At 44.1% G+C, this 25905-nt stretch overlaps 1 protein-coding gene across 1 annotated transcript in view; it reads right to left on the bottom strand.

The window, feature by feature from the left end:
• Positions 1-25905, bottom strand: part of LOC117451962 (endonuclease V-like) — a 180580-nt gene that overhangs the window by 68420 nt on the left and 86255 nt on the right. The window contains exon 11 of the mRNA XM_034090356.1: positions 13780-13849. Coding sequence (XP_033946247.1) covers positions 13780-13849 — 70 coding nt within the window. The remainder of the gene's footprint in view (positions 1-13779; positions 13850-25905) is intronic.

The following is a 25905-nucleotide window of genomic DNA, read 5'->3' as shown; positions in this document are numbered from 1 at the left end:
TTTTCCAAAAATCGGAGGTGTCACATTTTTAAGCTTTTGAGCTACTTATCTCATCAAACAGTGCTCTAAGGTGAGCAATATGCATATATAGCAAGACCAGAGATTGTCCTGAACATTTTGATATTTAACACATGGGGTGCCATGTTAGAAGAAGTACATTTAAAATGTGATTTAAGAAAAACAGGGTTAAGAGGCTTAAGAATGGTAAAACTGCGCCCCCTGGGTTGTCATTCCTAAATTATGAATGACAGCTTGTGGAAAGTTTGCTAGACTCCTGGTTGCATGGCAACTAGGCATCTCGCGAGTTGCAGTAATTTGGTTAGTACAATAAAGAAAGGATTTATTTTGGAATTATTTTGTGTTCCGTTTTTTCTTGGGCGGCCCTCAATCAAATATTGGGAACCTAAATTGGCCCTCACTCATCAAAACTTTGAGAACCCCTGGACTAATCATATAATGGAAAGAGTCGAACCGGGGTAGAAGTAAAGAGGAAGTCAAAAGAAATCGGGGTTATAGCCATAGTTTAGGCATCGTTAAATTCTCATGACTGGTCAGTAGTAAAAGCAATCAAGGGCCGGAGAGAAGGTTAAATCTAGAAACAAGCAGCATATCGCTCCGTCACTGGGATCCCTGAGAGGTTTTTTATCCTCTTGCCTTCCTTTATTGTACAGAACATTGATTTTTCCACACTCTTCCCCTCCCTCCCTACACACCCCTGTTGTTTCCCTTCTCTGTTCAGATCTCTTCATCTCCTCTCCTGCTGCTTGTCTTTCATGTCTCTCTCCTCTCTCTTTGACAAAGACAGACAATTCAATTTCTCTTCCTCCGCCACCCAGGGACACAACCCACGGTACGCTGTGGGGCCGCTCGTTCCCCAGACCATCTGCGCGTGAACACTAGAACCAGTTCAGCCTGTTAGTTAAGGGCTCGCTGCTGAAGCGTAGAATGATTCAATCAGCATGTCCCAAAGCATTGCACACATAAAGGGCCCAGTGAGGAAGATCCAAAGTGAGAGACAAAACTGTTGGTTCCACCTGAGTCTCAGGTCTAAAGCCTTTACAAGTCCAGGAAGATTTTAATGTCCCAGAAGATTGTAATGTCCCGCACAATTGGGGACAATTCTGGTCAAATGTTATCATAGGAAGGCTATATAAAGAATGACATCAATAAGGCATATAGATTTTTATTAACAAGTAGTAGGCTGTGTAAAATAAAGTCCCGTCGATAGAACTTGTGCAAAGCACAACATTTTTTATAATAAATATTACACAATCCTACGCAGTAACTCTTCACACTTTAGCACAGCATTAGGCCTACATATTCTCATAAAAATAAAACTGAAGAAAAACTATTTGTAACAAAATACATGTAGGTCAGTCTGGCTCATAACATATTACAATTTACCCTATATTTTCACAATATTGATATTGAGGTATTTAGTCAAAATAATCTTCATATACCCCAACCCTGGAAAGAAGCAGTGTAAAGTCCAGGATCACTTAAGGGGCACTGAGCCTTAAGGCCGACCTAGTTACAAGCCAAAGGAACAATTGCATGGATTTCTAATTTGTTATCTTTACACAAATATCGTCATATACTGGCTCTACACTAGAATACACTCACTGGCCACTTTATCAGGTACACCCTGTACAACTGCTCGTTAACGCAGATATCTAATCAACAACTCAATGCATTTAGGCATGTGCAGTAGACATGGTGAAGTTCAAACAGAGCATCAGAACGGGGTAGAAAGGTAATTTAAGTGACTTTGAACGTGGCATGGTTGTTGGTGCCAGACGGGCTGGCCTGAGTATTTCAGAAACTGCTGATCGACTGGGATTTTCACGCACAACCATCTCTAGGGTTTACAGAGAATGGTCCGAAAAAGAGTAAATATCCAGTGCGCGGCAGTTCTCTGGGCCCAAATGCCTTGTTGATGCCAGAAGTCAGAGGAGAAAGGCCAGACTGGTTCAAGATGATACAGCAGCAGAAGCCCACACCTAGGAACAGGAAACTGAGGCTACAGTTCACACGGGCTCACCAAAACTGGATAATAGAAGATTGGAAAAATGTTGCCTGGTCTGATTGTCACATCCTGGCCCTGGCTGATCGCCTCACTCCCTCACCTGTGTATTTTCGTTCCCTGTTAATCACCTGCCTGGCCTCAATGAGCCTCAGCTGTCCCGAATGATCACTCCTCACCTGTGTATTTAGTCTGGTGCTGTTTCCTCTTGGTCAGTGCCAGTTCGTCTTGTCTGTATAGCAGAAAGTGCGCCATGTACTCTCCCTGACCTAAGCTATTGTTCTAGCTGCTTAGCATTTGTACCAACCTTTTTTGTTGCTTCTTTAGTAGTTTTCCGCCAACTTAGTTGATCGTTTTTCGTTGCTTCCAGTCAGTCCTTTTCTGATCATGCCTGTTTTTATTTTTACCTTTTGGATTAAACGCTTGACTAAAGACCTTTTTGCCTGGTTGTGCTCTTGTGTCATATTTTTTTTTTCTCGTGCCCGTACTTGTGTTGATAGTACGAACTGGCCAGCATGGACTCAGCCGACCAGGATTCTGTGCGATGCTGCTCTTCAGAGTCAGGGAGCAGGATTTACCACCAAGAGCAGGAACTTACCGGGCTTTGCCACAAATTAATGTTGATGGCGAGAGACAGGAGTCTGTTTTGTCGTCTTTTGGTGGTCAAGTCTGTTATTTGGGTCGAAAATATCCAAAAACTATTACTCCAGCCAAGTCCTCCAGCTCCCCCATTGCCTGTTTCCAGTGGATCCTACTCCAGTCCAGGCTCCAACTCCGACCCTGTCCCCTCACCTCTTCCGACCAGAGCGGTTTTCTGGGGATTCCGGTGATTGTTGGGCTTTCCTGGCTCAGTGCGGCCTCCACTTTGAGCTCCAAGCGGCATGCTACCCATCTGAGCGCTCAAGGGTAACATACATTGTCTCCCACCTTTCTGGCCGAGCTGAGGCTTGGGCGACGGCAGAGTGGGTCGAGGGTCTCCTGTTTGTGACTCCCTCGATCTCTTCTCTGAGACCTTCACCAAGATCTTCCAGCACATCCCACCAGGGCGGGAGGCAGCCAGAGCACTCGTTGGATTGCTACAGGGTAAGCAAGGGGTTTCTGACTATGCTATAAAGTTCCGTACCCTGGCAGCGGACAGTGACTGGAACCAATCAGCATTGTTTGATGCTTTCCTTTATGGATTGTCCGGCACATTAGATAGACATAGACATAGACATACTTATTGTCATTGCAACAAGACACAGAGTGTACTATTAAAACGAAATTTCGTTGTACTGGCTTACAGGAACAGGACAATATAAAAACTTGCTAAAATTGTACATATAAATAAATAACAGTGACGTGGTGCTGATAAAATTAAAGATAAAGTGTGCGTTAAAATATAAAGACTTACTATATAAATAAAATAGACATACTATATAACACAATATGTGCTCTTTACACAGCGTAATGTAATCTCTGTGTTACTGGTCTACTTGCTGTTCAGCAGTCTGATGGCTTGGGGGGGAAAGCTATTGCAGAATCTGGCTGTTCTGCTCTTAATGCTGCGGAACCTCTTGCCGGAGGGCAGCAGAGAGAACAGAGCATGGTGAGGATGAGTGGGGTCTTTAAAAATGTTCTGGGCTTTTGTCAGGGAGCGTTTCTGAGCGGTGTCTCTGATGGGAGGTAGAGAAACTCTGATGATCTTCTCTGCTGTCCTGACCACTCTCTGCAGAGACTTCCAGTCTTTGGTGTTGCAGTCTCTCGACCAGATGGCGTGCCGCTGGTCAGCACGCTCTCTATGGTTCCTCTGTAGAACGTGGTGAGGATGGGAGGGGGGAGCTGTGCAGGAAGTGTAGGCGCTGCTGTGCCTTCTTAAATAGTGATGTAGTGTGAGTGGACCAGGTCAGACTGCTTGTGATATGCACCCCCAGGAACTTGGTGCTGTCTGTAGTCTTCACTGCTGTGCCGTTGATGTGGAGTGGTGGGGTGACAGTGCTTTTTGTTCCTGAAGTCGACAATGATCTCTTTTGTTTTATCGACATTCAGGATCAGGTTGTTGGTGTTACACCAGTCTGTCAGATGTTTCACCTCCTCCCTGTAGGCCTGTTCGTTATTGTCCCTGATGAGTCCCACCACTGTTGTATCGTCCGCGTACTTTATGATGTGGTTGATACTGAACCTGGAGCAGCAGTCGTGGGTCATCAGGGTGAAAAGCAGTGGACTCAGTACACAGCCCTGCGGGGAGCCGATGTTTAAGGTGATGGTGCTGGAGGTGTTGTTACCGACCCGAACATACTGGGGTCTCTCTATTAGGAAATCCAGCAGCCAGTTACACAGGGGTGTGTTGAGTCCCAGGGGTCCCAGTTTGTTTACCAGATGCTGGGGGATGATTGTGTTGAACGCTGAGCTGGAAGAGACGGTGATCGCGGACGCTTTTTTCCTCCTGCCTTCACAAACTTTACACATGTATATATCGTATGAAAATTGCTAGAGGACATTCATACTCTGCAATCCAAGACTTAATTAAATCCACCAAAAACCCGACATGATTGTAACGCGATTATTTTTGAAAAACATAAATCCCTGTGTCTCTGAGCCGCAGCGACACGAAGTGATTCAGAGCGGGTCCCTTCTGCTGTTGGTTCTGGACTGGTGTTCTTGTGTTGGTGGATAAAGCAGACTGCTCCGTGTTTGGTGTTGCTGTCACGTCTGTTCCCTGATCTCTGCGTCACCGACCGATTTGATATTAAAGGGACAGAAAAAAAACGTTATAGTAAAGCCGCGGCCAGAAAATCAGGAAGCAACATTACTACGCTATAATCGATTATCTTCCGTCACTGCATCGATACCGAATCGTCCACGTCCGCATCGCAGAAACGATTATTTTCAACACCCCTAATTAGTGCTGGGGGGAACATACACTGCAGTGATGATTGTCGTAGTGAATTCTCTTGGCAAATAGAATGGTCTGCATTTTATTGTTAAAAACTCAATGTCCGGAGAGCAGTGGCTAGAGAGCATTGTCACATTTGTACTCCACTTGTTACTCACGTAGATACACACACCACCCCCGCGGGATTTGCCTGTGTATATTATATATATATTGTTAGCCCATCCATGCTAACAGCTGTGTCGGGGACGGATGGATTTAGCCATGTTTCCGTGAGAATTATGGCACCAGCATTCCCTCATCTCTCGATTGTCCGTTAAATCCAGTTTCAGGTAATCCAGTTTGTTTTCCAGGGAACGTACATTGGCGAGTAAGACGGAATACAGCGGCGTTCGGAAGGGGTTTGCTTTTAGCTTAGCCGATAGTCCTCCTCGGCTACCGCGCTTACGCTTCCTGTCACACCACCTCCGTCTCCTCCTGATGCAGCAAGGGCTGGTGGGAGGCTCCGCTGCTTCGGAAGCCGTTGGGTCTGACTGGCGTAAACAGTCCGAGTAGGCGTAGGCAATCCCGGGGTAATTGCGTCTACCTTTCCTAAACTACGGACTTTTCGCAGATCGATCATTAATTGATGATCATACACTACTCTAGCATTTAACGCCATTGTTTTGAGTGGTGTATTTAGCCTAAAAACGAAAGTCCTGTGTTGTCGTAAACCAGTACAGCCGCAGCCTCACTGGGCGCCGCCATTTTAGAAAGGATCAGTTAGCTCCTCTTGAGCTTCCAGCTGATTTGGACTCCCTAATTTCATTGACTATTAAGATTGACAAGCGACTGATAGAGAGGGAGCGAGAGAGAGAGACACGATTCCCTGTTTCTCCCACAAGAGGCAGTCTTCACCCAGCTCTTCGTCATCATGGAATCACCCCAGGCCCTGGCTTCTGTCGCCAACTGTCGCCTACTAAAAGATCTGGCTCGCCAGTAAAGAAAAGGGCACTGGTGAGCCGCACTACACTTAATGTTAGTCCCTCACGTTGTCTCCCAAATGTCACTCTTTCTTCGTCTTCTGTGGTTCTTAGGCATCCTGTTTTGGTAGACTCTGGCTCAGATGCCAGTTTTATAGACTTTGTGTTGGCTAAGAAGCTGAACCTTGAGACCTTCCCCCTTCCAAGACCAATGGAAGCAAGTGCCTTGGATGGCCGTCTTCTCTGTAGGGTAACTCACCACACCCAACCTCTTCAGCTAAGTTTCCAGGACGGTCACACTGAGCTTCTCGTCTTTCATGTTTTTCGGTCCCCCGAACACCCAATCATTTTGGGGTACCCCTGGCTTACCCTACATAACCCCCACATAGACTGGTCCAATGGCAAGATTATTGCTTGGTGTAAGGGATGTTTAAGTACCTGTTTTCTGTCCAAATGTTCCCTGACTGCTCCTCCAGCTGTCCCTGTAATTCAAGACATTTCAGATCCTAATTTCCATGACATTTCCAAGGTCCCTCAGTGTTACCATGACCTTAAGGAGGTTTTTAACAAGGCCAGAGCCACCTCGCTGCCCCCTCATCGTGTGTACGATTGTGCTATAGACTTGGTACCAGGCTCTTCACCACCCAGGGGTCGTCTTTTATTCCCTATCTGCTCCAGAGACACGGGCGATGAAGGAATATGTGAGGAGTCTTCACTTGCCGCTGGATTAATTCGACCTTCTTCCTCTCCCGCTGGAGCCTGATCCTTCTTTGTTCAAAGAAGGATAAGTCACTTTGCCCCTGCATTGACTATCGAGGTTTGAACGACATTACCATCAAGAACAGGTATCCCCTTCCTCTTATGTAATCAGCTTTCGACCTTGCTAAGATCTTTACCAAGTTAGGTCTTAGAAATGCTTATCATCTGGTGAGAATAAGGGAGGGGGGATGAATGGAAAACTGCTTTTAACACCCCAAGTGGGCATTACGAGTATCTCCTAATGCCCACTTGGGGTGTCAGAGAAGCAAATGTTGGTAACCCAGGGCCGAATGGTTGCCCTCAGAACAGGTTGTTTGTGCCCTCTCCTCTTCGCTCTCAGGTCATCCACTGGGCTCATGCGTCCTCTCTCTCCTGCCATCCGGGGATCAAACGGACCATGTTTGTGGTCAAGCAATGCTTCTGGTGGCCCAAAATGGAGAGTGAAGTGGGGGAGTATGTTGCTGCCTGCCCGGTGTGTGCTCGGAACAAAGTTTCTCGTCGGTCTTCCCCTGGTCTCCTACGTCCCCTTCCTGTGCTTACTCACCCTTGGTCGGACGTCTCTCTGGACTTTGTAACGGGCCTTCCCCTGTCCAAAGGTAACGCAACCATTTTGACCATTGTCGACAGATTCTCAAAGTTGGTGCACTTTGTTGTCATGTCCAATGTTTTCCAGTTACATGGCTTCCCTAAAGATGTTGTGTCGGATCGGGGTCCCCAGTTTGTCTCCAAGTTTTGGAAAGAGTTCTGTGCCCTCCTGGGTGCCACCGTTAGCCTCTCCTCCAGCCATCACCCTCAGTCCAACGGACAGACCGATTGGCTCAACCAGGAGTTAGAGACCGGTCTGCGCTATCTCGTCTCTCAGAACCCCACTACTTGGGAGTAAAAATCTTATCTGGGTTGAGTATGCGCACAACACATTGCCTTGCTCTTCTACTGGTCTTTCCCCATTTCAGTGTGCTTATGGCTACCAACCGCCCCTGTTTCCGTCCCTGGAGGGAGAGGTCAGGGTTCCTTCTGCCTTGGCACTGATTCGGACGTGCCGTCGCATCTGGACTGGGGCTAGACAAGTGCTGCTTAGGACATCTGCTCGGTACAAGAGGGCAGCAGACCGCAGACAGATCCCTACTCCCACCTATCGTGTCGGCCAGAGAGTATGGCTCTCCAATCAGGACCTTCCTCTTCGAGTCGAGGCCCGTAAGTTGGCTCCTCGCTTTGTTGGTCCCTTCCCTGTCTCAAAGATTATTAATCCTGTTGCTGTGAGACTCAAGCTTCCCAGGTCCATGAGGTCGCACCCAACTTTCCATGTGGCTCGGATCAAGCCGGTCAAAGAGAGCCCTCTGGTCCCTGCCTCCAGACCCCCCTCCACCCCCCGGTTTATCGATGGAGGGCCAGTTTATTCTGTCAAGCGGCTATTGGCGGCTCGCCGGCGGGGTCGTGGACGCCAGTATCTGGTAGATTGGGAGGGCTATGGTCCTGAGGAGAGGGAATGGATGTCTTCAAAGAACATTGTCGACCCAGACCTCATCCGGGATTTCCACAGGCATCATCCAGCCGAGCCTGGACCCTCCGGTGCCGGTCGTTAAGGGGGGGGGTACTGTCACATCCTGGCCCTGGCTGATCACCTCACTCCCTCACCTGTGTATTTTCGTTCCCTGTTAATCACCTGCCTGGCCTCAATGAGCCTCAGCATAAACATGAAAGCATGGATCTGTCCGGGCTGGTATCAACAGTTCAGGCGGGTGGGTGGGAAATGGTGTGGGGGATATTTTCTTGGCATAGTTTGGGCCCCTTGGTACCAATTGAGCATCGTCTAAACGCCACAGCCTACCTGAGTGTTGTTGCTGACCATGTGCATCCCTTTATGACCACAGTGTACCCATTTTCTGATGGTTACTTCCAGCAGAATAACGCACCATGTCACATTGCTCAAATTATGACTTCATGAGTTCACTCTCACTATAATGGCCTCCACAATCACCAGATCTAGATCCTATAGATCACCTTTGGGACGTGGTGGAACCAAAGATTCACATCATGGATGTGCAGCCACAAATCTGCAGCGACTGTGTGATGCCATCATGTCAATATGGACCAAAATCTCTGAGGAATGTTTCCAGCAACTTAGACCAGTGGTTCTCAAACTTGTTTCACTCATGTACCCCCTTTGAAAAAGATATTCAGCCAAGTACCCCCTGATCAGCGCAAAAACAATTTGTTAAGGAAAAAATGCCTATATAAAGAGGTACAGTACAGCGCTGCACCATCAGTGTCTGATTTATTAAAACAACAACCTTGTAACTGAGAAGCACTTAAATGCTACATTTCAAATGTTTAGAATCCATCACTAAATTCATGGCAAACCAATTTTAACATCATGCAATAACACTAAGATGACATTAGTTGCATTGAACTGATCTTTTTAATAAGTTGTACTTACAATTTAGTGAGAAACATGGGCTTGTGCTTCACTGAGGGTCTTTGTCATTCTGACAGGGAGGCAAACTGCATTTATAACACTTTGCGTTTTGAGATATGTGTAACTCTGTTAATATAAAACCCACACTGCTCAAACTTCCTTACTTTTCCTAAAATTGGTATATTAGTATATTTATTTATGTTGGGGCGTGGGGAATGAAGAGAAAAAAATATATGAGCATTTTATGAGCATGGGATTTTGACCCCTCATATAAACATAATGCTGCGCTATACCTTGCGGCCATACGCCGTTTCCAAGCAACGCTTATTGTTTAGGTGTCCTTTGATAAGCAGGCAGTCATATAATTAACTACAGTAGAACTAACTAGATCTGATAGATTTGGACATAGACGCGAGTGAAGTCTAACCGGACGCGAGAGAGAGATCAGATCAGCTGCTGCTGACGGAGAACACGCAGCTCTGCATGATCACAGCTCCGCCGCTGTGACGGACCGTTGAGCCGAGCAAAAATACACTAAGAGTTAGACCTAACACACTTGGCTAGTTTATCTACTCTGGAATTAGCTAAACTAGTTATAAATATATTTATTCTTTACTGTCGGGTCACTTAGTACAGGTTCAGCGAGCTGCACGACTGACTGACGGGCTGTCTGGAGAGGAAAAGAGAGCACCCCGTTTATTTTTCCCATTTTATTATCCAGAATTACTGTAAACCTTTGAATAAAGTAGTTCATCTACTATTAGTAGTTTGTGTAAATGCATTAATTATGTTTGTTTTTTTCATTAATATAAAATAAATCTCACGTACCCCCTGCAGTACTCCAACGTACCCCTAGGGGTCCGCGTACCCCCATTTGAGAACCACTGACTTAGAGTATGCCATGAAGAATAAAATAATGGGGCTCCGACACATTACTAGCAAGGTGTACCTAATGAAGTGGCCGGTGAGTATATATACAATGGTTGAAATGTCAGGAATGTATGAAAATAGATACCAGCCAAACTAAGCTGGTGTCCTCACTTCACACTGAATTTGTATTAACATTATATTATGTTATCTAGCTGAAGCTTTTATCCAAAGTGACTGAAATGTTGGCTGCAGGGTATCTAAACACTGAACCATAGATTGTTGATCAGCACATTATCCCCCTGTGTTCAGGGCCGTATCCAGGATTTCCTAAATACCGAGGTCCAAATATGTTAGGGGGGTTCGGGGGACACCCACCCGAGATTTTGGGGATTTTCATGATCTAGTTAGGTGCTTTTTAAGTCCTGTGGGGGGTCACAAATTGGATAATATATTGATTTCAAGTGGGCTGACAATGTCAGCATAAATTATTTTTGAAAGTGTAATACATAAGAATCAGTTGATTGTTACTATTATGATCTGGACATGCATAAGAGGCTAAAATGATCATTGTCAACATTCATTTTCCACGTCTCTCTCCTTTCCATAACCTGCAGCCTCTCTTCCATCTTCTTTAGTCTCTCTGTCTTCTTCCTGTTCATTACTCTCTCTGTCCTCTTCTCTTTCTCTTTGTTCAATCTCTCCCTCGTTGTTCACTTTTTGCGCCTCCTCACTTGTCTCTCCTGCCAGTGAATTAAAAGCAATTCAGCAATTTAGTTAATTTCACTTGTTTGTTTGCATTCTTTTTGTCATTTAAATCTGTTTTGTTTGATTCTCAAAAGAGAACAAAGATGTAAGCAAATTGTGTTTTATACAATTGTATGTTATTATGACATCATAACTGCAATAGATGTATGTTGTTTTACAATTAGGCCTATGCCTATTGTAAATTAAGACTATTGTTATAGATATATATATATAGATAGATGGGGTTATTAAGTCTACATTCTCTTGTGTGACTGTACCTGCAGTTCCTCCCTGACATCTCTCTCTCTCTCTCTCTCTCTCTCTCTCTCTCTCTCTCTCTCTCTCTCTCTCTCTCTCTCTCTCTCTCTCTCTCTCTCTCTCTCTCTCTCTCTCTCTCTCTCTCTCTCCCTTGCCAAAGCTGAGCTTCGACTGATGTAGTCTTTTCATTATCTGAGTCAGTGTAAAAAGAAAACAATACAATGTTATATCTCCATTGTTTTACTAAAATTGAAATCAAAGAAAAGCATTACAACGTTTGTTAAAAGGTAATCCTTCTGACATTGGATGAATGTAATTAACTGTAGCTCTCTAGCTAGTTTATTCACGCAATTTAAACCAAAGTATAGCCTTAGCTGCAATATCAGTTAGTGTGCATGTTGTCGGACGTCCACTGACTAACGTAGAGCGTTCACACAGGATCTGCTGGTCATAGGATGTCCTGATGAACAGAAACACAAGCAGCCGCTGGACTCAGATCTCTAGATACTTCATCACTCCTCCGCTGCTCCGGTTCAAGTCCGGGGCCCTTTCTCATTTCATCAAATCCCCCTCTTCGACTCCTCGGTCCTCCGGTAGTGACCCGGAAATGAATTTTAGCGTGCCATGTTGAAGGACATCTCATTTCTCTAAATGCACTTCGAGGACCGAGGACCGAGCGTCGAGGAGGCTCTCTGGAGGAGCTATAACCGAGGATACACTGATGGGTCCTCCACGGTCCTCCACGGCTCCTTCGTGGATGCATTTCCTACAGAGATGTTTCAAAGAGTCGTGACGCACGGCCGGACTTATCTCAGCCAATGACAGCTCTGCATGCATCCCCTGGATATTATTTTATTAACTGCTTTCATCGCGACGCGATGTTTACAGTGAGAACAGCTGTGAGGTCCTTGCAGAAAGCAGAGCAGTGTGTATAATATATATCACTCAGTAGAACAGGCCTACTCTCTTTATTTGCTTTAGTTTAGTAGATATCTACAAACAAAGAGTCGATATTTTTCTAAAACCATTTAGAGCTTCACAATAAAATACACCACGGCTGCCTGTTTTAGGAGCTGTATGTGCGTGTGTGTGGTGTAGGTGTGTGTGGTACAGTGTGTGTATAGATGCAGCCGTGCCTCCTGTCATCATTAATGGACACACACACACACACACATGATTTAAACGCGGACTTTTGTTCCTCCATGCTTCGTTGTTATCGTTTCACTGAGCGGACCCGCACATTTTTTTCAAACGCTCCCCTTTTTGGTCCATCTGCGCGGTTTTGTGCGCTGTGATGATTAGGCTGTACCTTTAGTAATGAATATTAAATGTTGTGAGGAAATCTTTCCACCAATAATTCGAATAAGTAATCCAACATGTATTCACTTCTTGTTTACGAAAGTAACTGTAATCAGATTATTTGTTTTTCAAATGTAACGCGAGCTGAATACAGTTACTTGATTTTTGTATTCTGATTACGTAACGCCGTTACATGTATTCCGTTACAACCCAACCCTGGCTAAGGGGTGTGATATCCCTAAGTGGTTTAAAGCACGGAAACATGTTACAATAGAGGCAGAAAATACAAATAGGAACAGGAACATTTGATTATTATGTCCTCAAAGTAGTTTTGGGACATCCTGCCAAGTCATTTACCCCCCAAGCAATCTGTCTTGGTGATTTAGTCCTGCAACAATGTAAATGAAGAGATCCCAAGCCTGAAGTGCTTGGCTCACTAGCTGCAGAGGTGTAGTCTCTGATGGATGGTGCCTGCAGCAGCCTGTTGACTGAGTGAGAGGGTAGAGCTGGGTCGAGGCCTATACAGTAGGAACCTGCTGCAGCTCTGCATACTCAGCACAAAGCATCTCTCCCTGCCTCTGTCTCTTTGTAGAGAGGATGATCAAAGAGCGGAGCACGCTCTGAGGATTCTCCATGTTAGGGAGCCTCTGGGTGGATGAACACGGACACCCCATTATGTTTCCCAGTGGGGTAGGGTGAGGGACGTGTGTGAGAGAGTGCACACGCCCTCGTGGGCCTGCGTGAGCAAATGGGAGCAAAACCTGTGAGTGTGAGCTGCTGCACTCTGGCTCCGGAGTGTTGCATTCTGTGCACGTTTGGCAATACTTGTCTTCGCGGGGTAAGAGGGATTGCTGATTGAGTTTTCGCAGCATCTAAGTGTCAAGCAGTCCGCGGCTTTGATCAGTAATGAGGAAGGTGCAGGGCCGAACTGAGCGGCGCAGCCTGTTATTTCAGATGAGAATCACCGGATCAAAGGCTTTTTCACTCCTCACCGTTCCATCTCGCTTTCTGCTTCTATGTCTGCTTAACCTCGGGCGTCCTAGGCTCACCTCTGCCCCTTCCACACCCCTTCGAAAATGCAGAGAACTTGTCAAAGGCTCTTAAAGTCTTTAAGTCCACCCTGTGCTGCAGCTCGAAGTAAGAGAGTCACTGAAACAGGACGCCTGCTCAGGTCTGTACAGAGCTTCGAACCACAACTATGCAGATTACAGTGTATTGTATTTGTTTAATTCAATACATTTGAACTATTCTTCTGTTTTACTGTCTCTCTGTACCTATTGTGCTCCAGCTAAAAGAGGAATTTTAGAGACAAATCTTAAACAATCTTCAGTTCTTTTAGGGGTTTATCCTCCTTCTACAAGTAATTCGCATAATTTAAAGAGCAAATTAGATGAGAATGATTAGGCTTTCTATCAACAAACTTGGCTTTGCTTACGGATTTGGGGAAATTCCTGGATGAGTCACTTGCTAAAGCCTATTTTAAGCCTGTGTAAATCATCCTCTCTCCCAGAGGTAGCACACAGACAACAAGATATCTGTGTGCGTCAAAGTGTATTTAGTGCATGTTATCACTTACCTCATTCTTTGCATCATGTATCTGCAGCCGGGAAGTGTTTGCGAAGGTATTCTCTGGAGAGACAGTCGGCCTGTGAGAAAGAAAGTGAGAGAAAGGAAATTATAGAAAGTTAAAAAAGAGGGAGAGATTCCACATTTAACAAGTTCTCACAAAGTGTTTCTTAGCTGTGATCAGAGGCGAGCACGAACGCACACTGATCACGTTCTTCTGAAGTTTGAGATTATAATTAAGTGCCTTGATGCTAACTTTACATGAAGCAAACCGAGCTCTTCTGTTTGCTGACAAACAGAGTAAAGCTGTGACACAGTGGGATCTTTGTGCAAATGTTACTGAGGCAAGATTGCCTTGTAATCATCACTAGGAGTCTGAACATAGTGTACCAACATCTGAGCACTAATTTTATAAGCTTCTTTGTAGCTCGATAAAAGAAGAATATTCTCCATGTATTAGGAAAGTTTCAATGTGGTTACTTTTTGTTGTTGTAAAACCCAAGACCCCATTACCCTCTAACCATTCTCACAATACAATCAGATTGTTTTGCAATTTTAAACATTGCATTAGCATATGTTTCAACCTTTTTTTTTCGAATGCAAAAGAGTAATCTTCCATCTTTGTTTTGACTAACTTTTCTATCTGGCTGACTTTTGATTAGATTTGTATTTTCCATATTAATTATTTTCTAATAAAACATTAATACTTCAATGAATCGATGTTATATTGCTATACTATATTGTCATCCTGGGCCGTAATGATTTTTTTTCCAACACCCATTGTAACTCTCTCCAAATCCTTCACAATATGACGGTAAGTAGTTCAATTAAAGCAAAAGGAAATTATAGTTTTCAAAGTGGACCATGTTTAAAAATGCATGTTTTGTTTAGCTGGACCTTTGTTGTGGTTTCCTAGGCCAGACATCAACTAGGAACCTGGTTATCAAAATATACAGATTTAATTTGTGCAGGTGTGTCTTTGTAGTCCTCCAAATCCCAGTAATTGCTGCACTAAAGTTTGGGCATTATCAGGATTTAAATTGTACTTTTTGAAATGTCACAATCCTAAACTTCAACCGACAGGAGCAGTAAAGATGCAGCACTAAAAGAAAGAGGAAACGGCATCACTCTCTTATTTATAATGTCTAAAGTGTATATTATAGTCAAGGGCTCTTTTTGTTTACTCAGACACTGAGACTTGTCATCCAAATAAAGAAAAAAAGAGGGAAAGGGATTTTTTTTTAAATAAAATGTCTGTCTTTTAACACCTCCAGACCTTGTTAGACATTTGTTTTTGGCAAAAGGTTATCCCTTTGATTTGTGGGTTTTTTAGAGCAACATATCAATAAATCAAATCTCTCTGCAAATTCAAGGTCATTATTGTCTTAATGGTAAAAGATAGAAATAAATAAAGCCTAAGTTTGACTATTCGACTTTTGCCAATTTCAACTGTCAGGTTTTCAAACACTGTCTTTTCATCAACACTTTGATTCAGTGAAGCTGTTTGATTTCATAAACCTGGTGTTTTCTGATCCAACAGCTCCATCTTATCTTTCTTACGGTGCAGACGCTTTTCCACTTGCTCTTGCCTCTGCTTACTTTTTATGCTGATGTTCCTATTCTTATTCTCTGAAAACTTCAAGCAGCAGCTCCTGGACATTAACTTATCACTGGGACAGTTATTCTTCGTAAATAGACGGAGGGTTTCAGCCATATTTCAACATCTTTACGACGACCTCAGTCTTACAGTAGCGTGGCCTATTAACAGCTAAAGCCTGCTATTTAGCTTAAGCTAGTTGGTAGCAAAATGCCTCCGTTCTCTACAGATGACTTCCACAAACTTCTACAGAAGATGGCTGTGTTGGAAATGAAAATGCAACGGTTGGAAGTTAACATGGAAGTGAATGGACTATGTCGTGGGAATGACACCACTTTACCAGTGTTGCAAAATAATGGAAAAGGGTATGCTAACTCACAGCTAGTTAGCAGCTACAATGATTCCAAGGAACAGGAGGGCTGTTTATGTGAGGATCTGCAGTACTTCCTCCTTCTTTTTCCCCTGTCTGTGTTTGTTTTGTCTGTTTGTCTGTGTGTCTGTCTTCCTGGCTGGGCGTGGCTACCTACATTCCGATTCCCGCCAACTCACCTCCTCAGCTGCTGCTCATCTCACTGACTGCCACCACTCACCTGCACCTGCTTAAAACCCTGGTTCCCATCCTCAGACTTCGCCAGTTCTTCGTTTATTCTTCAGTGGTAAACTATCTTCCAGGCCTACTAGTGTTTTTCCTAGTGACTTTTTGATGCTCCTTATGAAAGGAAATTCTTTCCTAATCCTGCTTGTTTCTCCTGTTCCAGATCCACATACTCCAGCCGCTCTGCCTGCCACGTCCAGCCTCCCCTCCTGGTCAGCCCAGCTCCACGTCTTCCCTCTACGTGCTCATCGTCAACTCCTTGCCAGTGTCGTGGACAAAATAAAGCCTTTTTTTTACACTTCACCACAGTCTCAGTTTTAGTGCTTGCATAGCGGGTTCTCATCTCCAGTCACTTCTCGGGAAGCCTAACAGTGTACTGGGTAATACATCTACAAGTGGTGGTCCTCCCTGGAACTCTCTGGGTGCAAAGCCTAAGAGTAAATCATTTCCATGGGATTTGGGAGGACGAATAACAGGCAGAGCCCAGCGCTCTGAAATCTGTGATGCGACCGGCTGGCCAGCATTGTTATCACCCAGGAAGAGCGCCTCTTCAACCCCTAATCATACTAGGAAACAGCCGTGGACAGCTGCTAAAGGGAGAACTACAAACAATCCTCCTAAACCACCAAGTGTGCCAATCCAGAACAGATACGCTCCGCTGACCGAGAGCCGGAGATCTCTTTCTGATGACCTGGATAACCCGTCCTCTTCACACAGCAGGGTAAGGACCAATAGCTACTCAAAAAGTAAAAGGCTAGAGGGAAAGCTAACGACTGGGCCTGAAACTCTGATTGTGGGTGACTCTGCTGTAAGAGATGTAAAAGGTCTGTGTAGTAAGAACACCAAAGTACTCTGTTTTCCCAAGGATGTGGTCTCTGACTTGGCTGAGAAGATCCTGCATATTGGGGCTGAACATCTGACCGTGAAGAATGTGGTACTACATAATGGAACCCATGATGTTGTGAAACAACAGTCAGAAATGCTGAAAGAAGACTTTAAATGTCTGTTGGAAACTGTCAGCTCTCTAAATGCGGAGGTGTTCATCAGTGGCCCTCTACCGCCAGTCAGAAGAGGAGTGGAGAGATTCAGCAGATTGTTTGCACTGAACACCTGGCTTTCAACTGCATGTACTGACCATTGTGTCCATTTTATTGACAATCTTAACTTTTTCTGGGATCTCAGACATCTTTATAAGGCAAATGGAGTTTGCCTGAACAAGTCAGGAGTGAAATTGTTTATCTCTAACATATTCAACTGCCTGCGTCATCAATCTGTTCCCTTTGCCAAGGACAAGCGGCAAGAGGAATCAAAACAGGGGAAAGACACAACACATCGCGCAGAAAACCCTGAAGAAGTATCACTGCATCCGCCTGAGGAATGTTCTGATTATGGGAGACCTATGAGACACACGGAGGAGTCTCCACCGCCGTCACCCCCCCTGTCAACGCCTTTGAGGATACTCTTCATTCATCCCCCAGCTCTCTCTACTCTCCGCTCACCCTTTCACCCTCGCCCTCCCCCCTGGAGTTCGATGACCGCATGAAGGCGACACGCAGGATTGGCAGCATGTCCTTTACCCCCGCCCCTCAACGACGCCCACCAAAATCACCGAAGACAAGGAATGGATTCCAGTCACCAAGCTACAGTGTAGCCCTCACCCTGCCCTCCTATGATGAGAGGAGCAGGGTGGTGGGTCCTCCCTCCCCTTCAAAGCCTGATAGGGATGTGTGTGTACAAAACGCTACAAACTGATATTTGCTGGGTCCAGGCTCAAGGGCGTATGGCACTCAACTTTTTCCAGGACATGCCGGGACCCTGCCTGCCAGTAGCTTTGCCGATATCTGTGTTGATAGGTAATAGATTAAGAGCAGTGAATAAGCGCTCAAACGTTTGTGTGAGTTTATCTAATTTAGCAGTGATTCCATGTCAGCCACAGCTTGTTACAAAAAACATGACTGATATTGTGTTTAACGAACTTAAACTAGCTTTATTAAATGTCAGGTCTTTGGCAGGAAAAACTTTTTAATCAATGATGTTATCACTGAGCACAATCTCGATTTTCTGTTTTTAACAGAAACTTGGATTGAAGAAAATAACAGTGCAGCTGTTCTTATCGAATCAACCCCTCCCAACTTCAGTTTTATGAGTCAGGAAAGAATGCATAAGAAAGGGGGTGGAGTTGCTATTCTGTTCAATGATTCCCTTCAATGCAGGAAGACATCTTATGGAAACTTTGCTTCTTTTGAATATGTGGCCCTTCAGCTGAAATGCTCCTCTCGAGCTCTGTTCCTAAATATCTATAGACCACCCAAATACTGTGCAAGCTTTGTTGATGACTTTACTGAACTGCTGTGTATTGACTTTGACCGTCTAGTCCAGGGGTGGCCAACCAGTCAGAGGTTAAGAGCCAAATGTGTTCTATGTTACTGCAAAGAGCCACATCAAACACACAGTCACTGATGGGATAAGATAGGGGTAAGATGGACTTTTATTAATCCCTCGTGGGGAAATAGTTTCTCTAAATTTGACCCATCCTAGTGTTAGGAGCAGTGTGCTGCCATTTTGAACAGCGCCCGGGGAGCAGTGTGGGGAACGGTGCCTTGCTCAGGGACACCTCGGTAGCACTTGGTCTTGCCGGGACTTGAACTGGTGAACTTCCAGTTGCCAAGCCAAGTCCCTATCGACTTCACCACCACCGCTTGTTTCAGTTTTTTGTTTTCTGGAGACAAGATTTCAACCACGTCACTGATGCATTTTTGTGGCATTGGGATATATATGTTTTAAATCCTCTGGAGCAGAGAGAGGAGCTGTGGATTATTGTTATTGATTATGCATCAGTGTTTCTTAGGGTCAAAAACACTAAACTCACAACTTAAAATGAAAGCGTTTAGTTTATTTAATAAAAGAGCACATGTTCAATGTGAAAAGTGACAGTAGTTATAGATTATTTGCATTTTGGTGCTATATATATATTTAAAAATATATATATATCTTTTTTAAACACCTTCAATTTCAGGGGGGGCGCGGGGCTCCGTTGGCGGGGTGCAGCGCACCTCCAAGACAATGGTAGGGGAAACACTGGATAGTGTTTAATCAACGATAGGTTTTCCCCCCCTCATAGGTGATTGGTTCACTGCACCGCAGGTATTATTGTGATTGGCTCTTGGGTCACATCAAAATTAGACGTGCTGTCATGCTCTCATACTGACACCTGACACCACACATACACATAGGGAGAGTCGGGACGAAAGTAACACGGGACGAAAGTAACATGGGACGAAAGTAACACAGCGATTATATCCGAGCCCAAACAACTTTGACCGGCCAAATTACGTCAGAATTATCAGCATTCAATACTTAACAGACCTACTAAATATCAGGTTTAACTGTCAGGAGTAGTGTTGTCACGATACCAACATTTTGGTTTCAATACCAAGTCAAGAATTGCGATTCCGATTCTTTTTCGATACTTTTCTTAAAAAAAGGGTTCAGTCTTAAATGTAATTATTGTGCTTTATTTCACACCAGAACCATAACACAAACTTTTAAACAATGAGAAAAATAAATAAAATAATTGACAAGAATTCGTATTAAATAAAATTAATACATTTCTTACAGACAGGCCTTCACTGTCAGAGATATAGCTAACATACTTCCAAATTTAGCTTCTGGCGTATTTTTTGTCAACAAGCCGAGGCGCAGCGGCAGTTGCACTCCCACTTGCAGCCATGCTTCTCGTTTTCTCACATGCTCTGGCAGCTAGCGCGTGCACGAGAGAGGGGAGGCACTTGAGCGTGCTTGAGAGAGGTGGGACTGCAGGCACGGCTGCAGGAGTGGAAGCAGAGCGCTGAACACACACGGCTCTTATTAAAACGGCGCTTTCTCACCGGAGTACTTTTCCCCGTCATTCTTAAAGTACCGATACTAATGAAACGGAGGTATCGTAACGTTTTTAACGGCAGGGTATCACGGTACCTTTCAAGTATCGGAACACCGTGCGGAGTCAGTGTCTCTCCCCAAAACTCACACATATACAATTCGATATGAACTGCAGAGCCGCATGAAACTAGGCAAAGAGCCGCATGCGCCTCTGGACTTAATGATCTCAAAGGGTCTGAATATCTCTACGGTTGTGGTGACTGATGTTGCACTCTCTGACCATTCCTGTGTTTTCTTTGAGAGCTCTATTTCTGTTCACAAAAATGTTCAAAAAGAGATAACCACAAAGCGATATTTAACTGACAATACTAGGGAAATGTTTACTCAGAATTTTTCTTCCACACTTGCCCCTGCTAACATCTCAGTAAATGAGCTAGTAGATCATTTTAATTCAAAAATGTAAAACGTTATAGATGCCATTGCTCCAACTAAGGTAAAGGAAGTGTCTGGCAAGAAAATATCTCCATGGAGAAAGGCCATGACCGTGAAAACAGAAAAAAGAGAATGTCGAAAAGCGGAACGCAGGTGGCGAAAAACAAATCTCCAGGTTTACTTTGAAATCTATAAAGAGAGACTTGGCCTTTATAATTTTGAATTGAAAAACGCACGACAGTCTTTCTTCTCTGACATCATTACCAAAAACGCACAACGCACGTGCCTTGTTTGCTACCGTCGACAGACTAACTAACCGTGGCTTTTCATATGAATCGCAAACTCCAAAGAGGTGGAGGGGTTTCACTGTTTGTTAAAAACACACTTTCTGCGAGATTGGTAAAAAGTCTTTCCCTCTGCTGCAACAACCTCCTTGAATCTGTCACCGTAGACATTGAGCTAAAACAGAAAAAACATATACTCGTCTCGTCATTGGAGGCAGTCGCAATTTCTACAGGCTCGCACTACCTGTTAGCATCTGGCATCTGTTAGCATCTAGCTCTCCTGCTTACAAACTTTTAGCCATCCCTGCTTATACAAGTAGTAGTTTTAGTTGTCTGCGATCTGCGGAGGCCTACTCCCACCTGTCGAGTACGGCTGTACTGAGGTCTTTTTCCTCCGGAGACGTCGCGAAGAGACGGAGCGGCTCCACCTGTTGCTGCCTGCGATCTGCGATCTACGGAGGCCTGCTCCCACCTGTAGAATACGGCTGTACTGGAGAGGTTTTTACCCCGTAGTCGTCGCGGAGAGACGGAGTGGATCCACGCTTCGGGCTTGGCCTGCTTCCACCGGGCGTGTGCTGCTGTGCGAAGGAGGGTTTTACCACCGCTGGGGCCTGCTTTCCACCTGTCCTGGTTCTGCTGTTGTAGAGGCCTGCTTTCACCCCGGGGATACCACGGAGGGACCGGAGCGCTTCCACGCTGCTGTTTTCACCTGTCCTTTGCTGCTGTGCTGATTTTGCTCCAGGAACATCGCGGATACTGTGTGCTAGTCTGGGGAAATGGCCCATATCGGGATTCTGCTGTGCCTGTTAACTGTTTTGGACTATGAGAAGATCTCTAGTCATTCTGAGAAGTCTACTGATTTCAGGTCTGTTCTGCCACACGCAGTGGGCATCCCCTGCAAAGGTTCGGATGTGTTGCTCAAACAATTACCGGTTGCCTTGTCACAGACAATCTGCTCGACAAAATATGTTTGTCTTTTTTGTTTTCCTGCAATGATGGTTCTTCAGGACTGCTTCTTAAGCTCAAATCACACTCTCGCAGACTTTTCCGGTGTTTCTACATTAGATGACAATGTATGTGTGTCGTTTAAGAGGAAAAGATGCCTGGTTTTTGTTGTTGTTATTACTGTCAGGAAATGTACAACCTAACCCTGGTCCGCCCAGTAGTAGTAGTCGGATCGCAACTCCTGCTGATTTTAAAGCTAGGTCTGGGTTGGGTTTCATCCACTTGAATATGCGCAGTCTGTTAGGTAAACTAGATTTTGTCCGTATCTGGGCGAGCTCGACTGACGCTGACGTCATTGTTTTATCAGAAACATGGCTAAACAAATCTCTTTTGGCCTCTGACAATGCCTTAAATGGTTTTAATGTGTATCGTACCGACCGGCCTAATAAAGGTGGTGGCGTTGCCATTTATGTTAAGAATAAGTTCAGTGTAACCACATTAGTTTCCAAATTGATCAGTAAGCAATTGGAATTTTTAGCCATAAATATTGAAGTGGCAAAGGGTCAACAGGTCATGGTAGTGAGTTGTTACAGACCCCGTTAGCTGTCAAAGACTCCTTGTCTTCACTAGCAAATCTTTTATCACAACTAGACTACAAGGAAATAGTGCTACTTGGAGATTTTAACTGGGACTGGTTAACTGCAGTGTCAGAGGATTTAAAAAACTTTTGTATCTCTTTAAATGTTACTCAGATTGTTGACAGTCCTACTCGCCCTAACATTAAGTCCCCTAATAAATCCTCCCTAATTGATCTCATTTTAACTAATGTTCCCCATAAATATTCATCTGTGGGAGTATTTGCAAATGATCTGAGTGATCACTGCAACAGTTTAGGTGAAAATGTGGATGAAGCTACTTTACATTTTTATGCGGATGATACCCTGATGTACTGTGCAGGTCCCTCCATTAAGGAGGCTGGTGTTAAATTACAGGCTGTTTTTAACATTATTCAGACTCAGCTCTCTGAACTAAAGCTTCTTTTAAATGTTGAGAAGACCAAGGTAATGCTCTTTTCTAAAGCTAAAAAGACACCAGAGCCTGTTTTAGATATTGTAACTACGCAAGGAATAAAACTTGAAGTGGTTACCTGTTACAAATACCTTGGTATCTGGCTTGATGATTGTCTCACTTTTAAACTTCATGTCAATAACCTGCTTAAAAAGCTGAGTGTTAGGCTAGGTTTCTTCGACAGGAACAAGTCCTGTTTCTCGCTTGAGGCCAGGAAAAGGCTAGTCACAGTGACTAGCCTGTGCTGGACTATGGTGATTTGTTGTATATGAATGCACCTGCCAATTGCCTGGTCAAGTTAGATGCTGCGTATCACAGTGCACTAAGATTTGTGACAAACTGTAAAGCATTAACCCATCACTGTACCTATGCAAGGGCTGTTTTGCTTTCACTAACTGTACGGAGGCTCAGTCACTGGTACATTTTTATATACAAAGCCGTGTTAGGGAAACTTCCATCTTATATCTGCTCCCTGATCTCATGGAAAATTGTAAGTGGCTACTGCCTGAGATCGCATGCTGTGGTTTTATTAAATGTGCCAACTGCTAGGACTGTCTTAGGGAAGACAGCTTTTAGATGCGCAGCTCCTCTGTCTTGGAATAGTCTGCAAATTAAATGGAAACTGAACAATCTGGTGCCACTAAATGTTTTTAAAGCTCGGTTGGATGCTAGTCAATCGGAAGCTATTGGTACCTGTTTATGTGGATAATTATGTGAATGATGCTGTATGATGTCCTTTTGTTGTTCTATTTATGTTTTTATTTGTGCTGTCAAAATTATCGCGTTAACGGCGGTAATTAATTTTTTGAATTAATTGCGTTAAAATATTTAACGCATGTGCAGAAGGGCCCGCCCCATACGTGCCACCAGTGGCAGCGCCAGGGTATGGCTGGGGTAGGCTACACCCATACCAAGAAATGGCTTAGCCCCACCATGAAAAATGATGTTAAAGTAAGCAAAATAAAGTCTGCCAACTCACGCGGAGTAAATTGCACAGACAGCAGTTAGTAAGATTGATTTCAGTAGCCACGGTTTTGAAAACTTTTGTCACGTAGTGATCGTCTTCTCAATAGAACATCTTTGATAACGGCGTGGTGTTGTTGCAGGAAGTACCGACGGAGAATACTTTTGCTGTAGTACAGGGGTGCACATAACTGGTACGCAGGATATGTGCGTAATCTGAAATGCGTACCGTCACTTGTGTCACAAAGCGCATTTGCGTACTTGTGAAGCTTTTCCAGAAGGCGGTTAGATCACCGGACGACAGAGTCGGTCTCCGTGTGCACAGACAGGGCTGCTGTTAACGTCGGTCTGTACAACGGACTTGTGCCAAAACTACGCCAACCGGCTGCGGAGGGAGACTCCCCCCCCCCCCCCCCTTCACTGGAGAACTGCGCTAAAACAGCTGATCACAACGTTCACACTCTGTGGTCACGAAGTACTCCACTAGCCACCGCCGCCCCCCCCCTCTGTCGACTTTCCTGAAGTACTCCCCCGATGATTAAAATCAACACGTAATGAATTAAGACCCCACGGTTTGATGATTGATAGGTGTGTGGGTTGTCTTTCATTTTGACACGCAGAATTTTTTTATAATAAACATAGATACTGTATGTTAAATGGATATATCCGCCTTCTTTCATTTATCTTTCCATTCCCACAACAATATACATAAATAAATGGCATATTTTGGACATAGTTCGAATGGTGATTAATCATGATTAATTCATTTTTAAGCTGTGATTAATCTGATTAAAAATTGTAATCGTTTGACAGCCCTAGTTTTTATGTTTCATGTGGAACTACTTGCGCAGGTCTCCCTTGAAAAAGAGATCAATGATCTCAATGGGATTTATCTGTATAAATAAAGGTTTGAAATGAAATGAACCCCCCAGTGTCAGTAGCCTCTGAATTTCTATCCACCAGGGTATGCAATGATTGCCTCCTTTTTCACTGACAAAATTCAGAAAATCAGACAAGCAGTCAGTGCCTCTGTATCAGGTACAGCAAATGTGTTGTCCCTATGTCCACCTAATATCAATTCAGACATCATGACACAATTCCATCAAATTAATGAAAAAAACCTAGACGACATTATACAACTTCTGAAATCCTCCTCCTGCTGCCTTGATATTATTCCAACAGGATTTTTCAAAGATGTTTTTCCTTGCATGGCCTCAGATCTACTTCATATAGTAAACAAATCTCTTCACACAGGTATTTTTGCACAGGCCCTGAAAACTGCAGTCATTAAACCGCTTTTAAAAAGAATAATCTAGATGCTTCAGTAATGAACAATTACACGCCCATATCAAACCTGCCATTTCTAGGTAAAATCATTGAAAAAGTTGTTTTTCAACAGTTGAGTAACTTCTTGCATTTAAATAACTGTTTCGATGTGTTCCAGTCATGCTTTCGTCCAAACCACAGAACTGAGACTGCTCTTGTAAAGGTCTTCAATGATATCCACTTAAACAAAGACAGTGGCAGAACTTCAGTGTTAGTATTATTAGATCTCAGTGCTGCGTTTGACACTGTTGACCACAACATATTACTAGACCGACTGGAAAACTGGGTGGGACTTTCGGAAACAGTTCTAAATTGGTTTGAATCCTACTTAAAGGACAGAAACAACTTTGTTTCTATAGGTAAATACACATCTGAGTTGACAAATATGACATGCGGGGTACCTCAAGGCTCCATCTTGGGGCCTCTTCTCTTTAACGTCTACATGCTACCACTGGCTCAGATAATAAAGAACAACAAAATAAGTTACCTTAGCTATGCAGATGACACACACATTTACGTAACAATTTCACCAGGAGACTATGCTCAAATTCAAACACTGAGTAAGTGCATTGAACAAATCAATGACTGGATGTGTCAGAACTTTCTCCAATTAAACAAAGATAAAACTGAGGTAATGGTTTTTGGAGCCAAGGCAGAACGTATAAAAGTTAGCGCTGAGCTTCAGCCTGCAATGTTCAAAACAACAGATAAAGCCAGAAATCTAGGTGTAGTCATGGACTCTGACCTGAGTTTCAAAAGTCACATTAAAACAGTTACTAAATCAGCCGACTATCACCTAAAGAACATATCTAGGATTAAAAGACTAATGTCACAGCAGGATTTGGAAAAACTTGTCCATGCTTTTATCTTCAGTAGACTGGACTACTGTAATGGTGTCTTTACAGGTCTCACTAAAAAAATCTATTAGAAAGCTGCAGCTGATTCAGAACGCCGCTACTCGGGTCCTCACTAACACTAAGAAAGTGGATCACATCACTCCTGTTCTGAAATCTTTACACTGGCTTCCTGTGTGTCAAAGAATACATT

Source organism: Pseudochaenichthys georgianus, chromosome 1 (assembly GCF_902827115.2).
Source record: "Pseudochaenichthys georgianus chromosome 1, fPseGeo1.2, whole genome shotgun sequence".
In the NCBI taxonomy this organism is placed as follows: domain Eukaryota; kingdom Metazoa; phylum Chordata; class Actinopteri; order Perciformes; family Channichthyidae; genus Pseudochaenichthys; species Pseudochaenichthys georgianus.
Note: the sequence above shows the minus strand (reverse complement) of the source record. Positions and strands in the feature narration are given on the sequence as shown.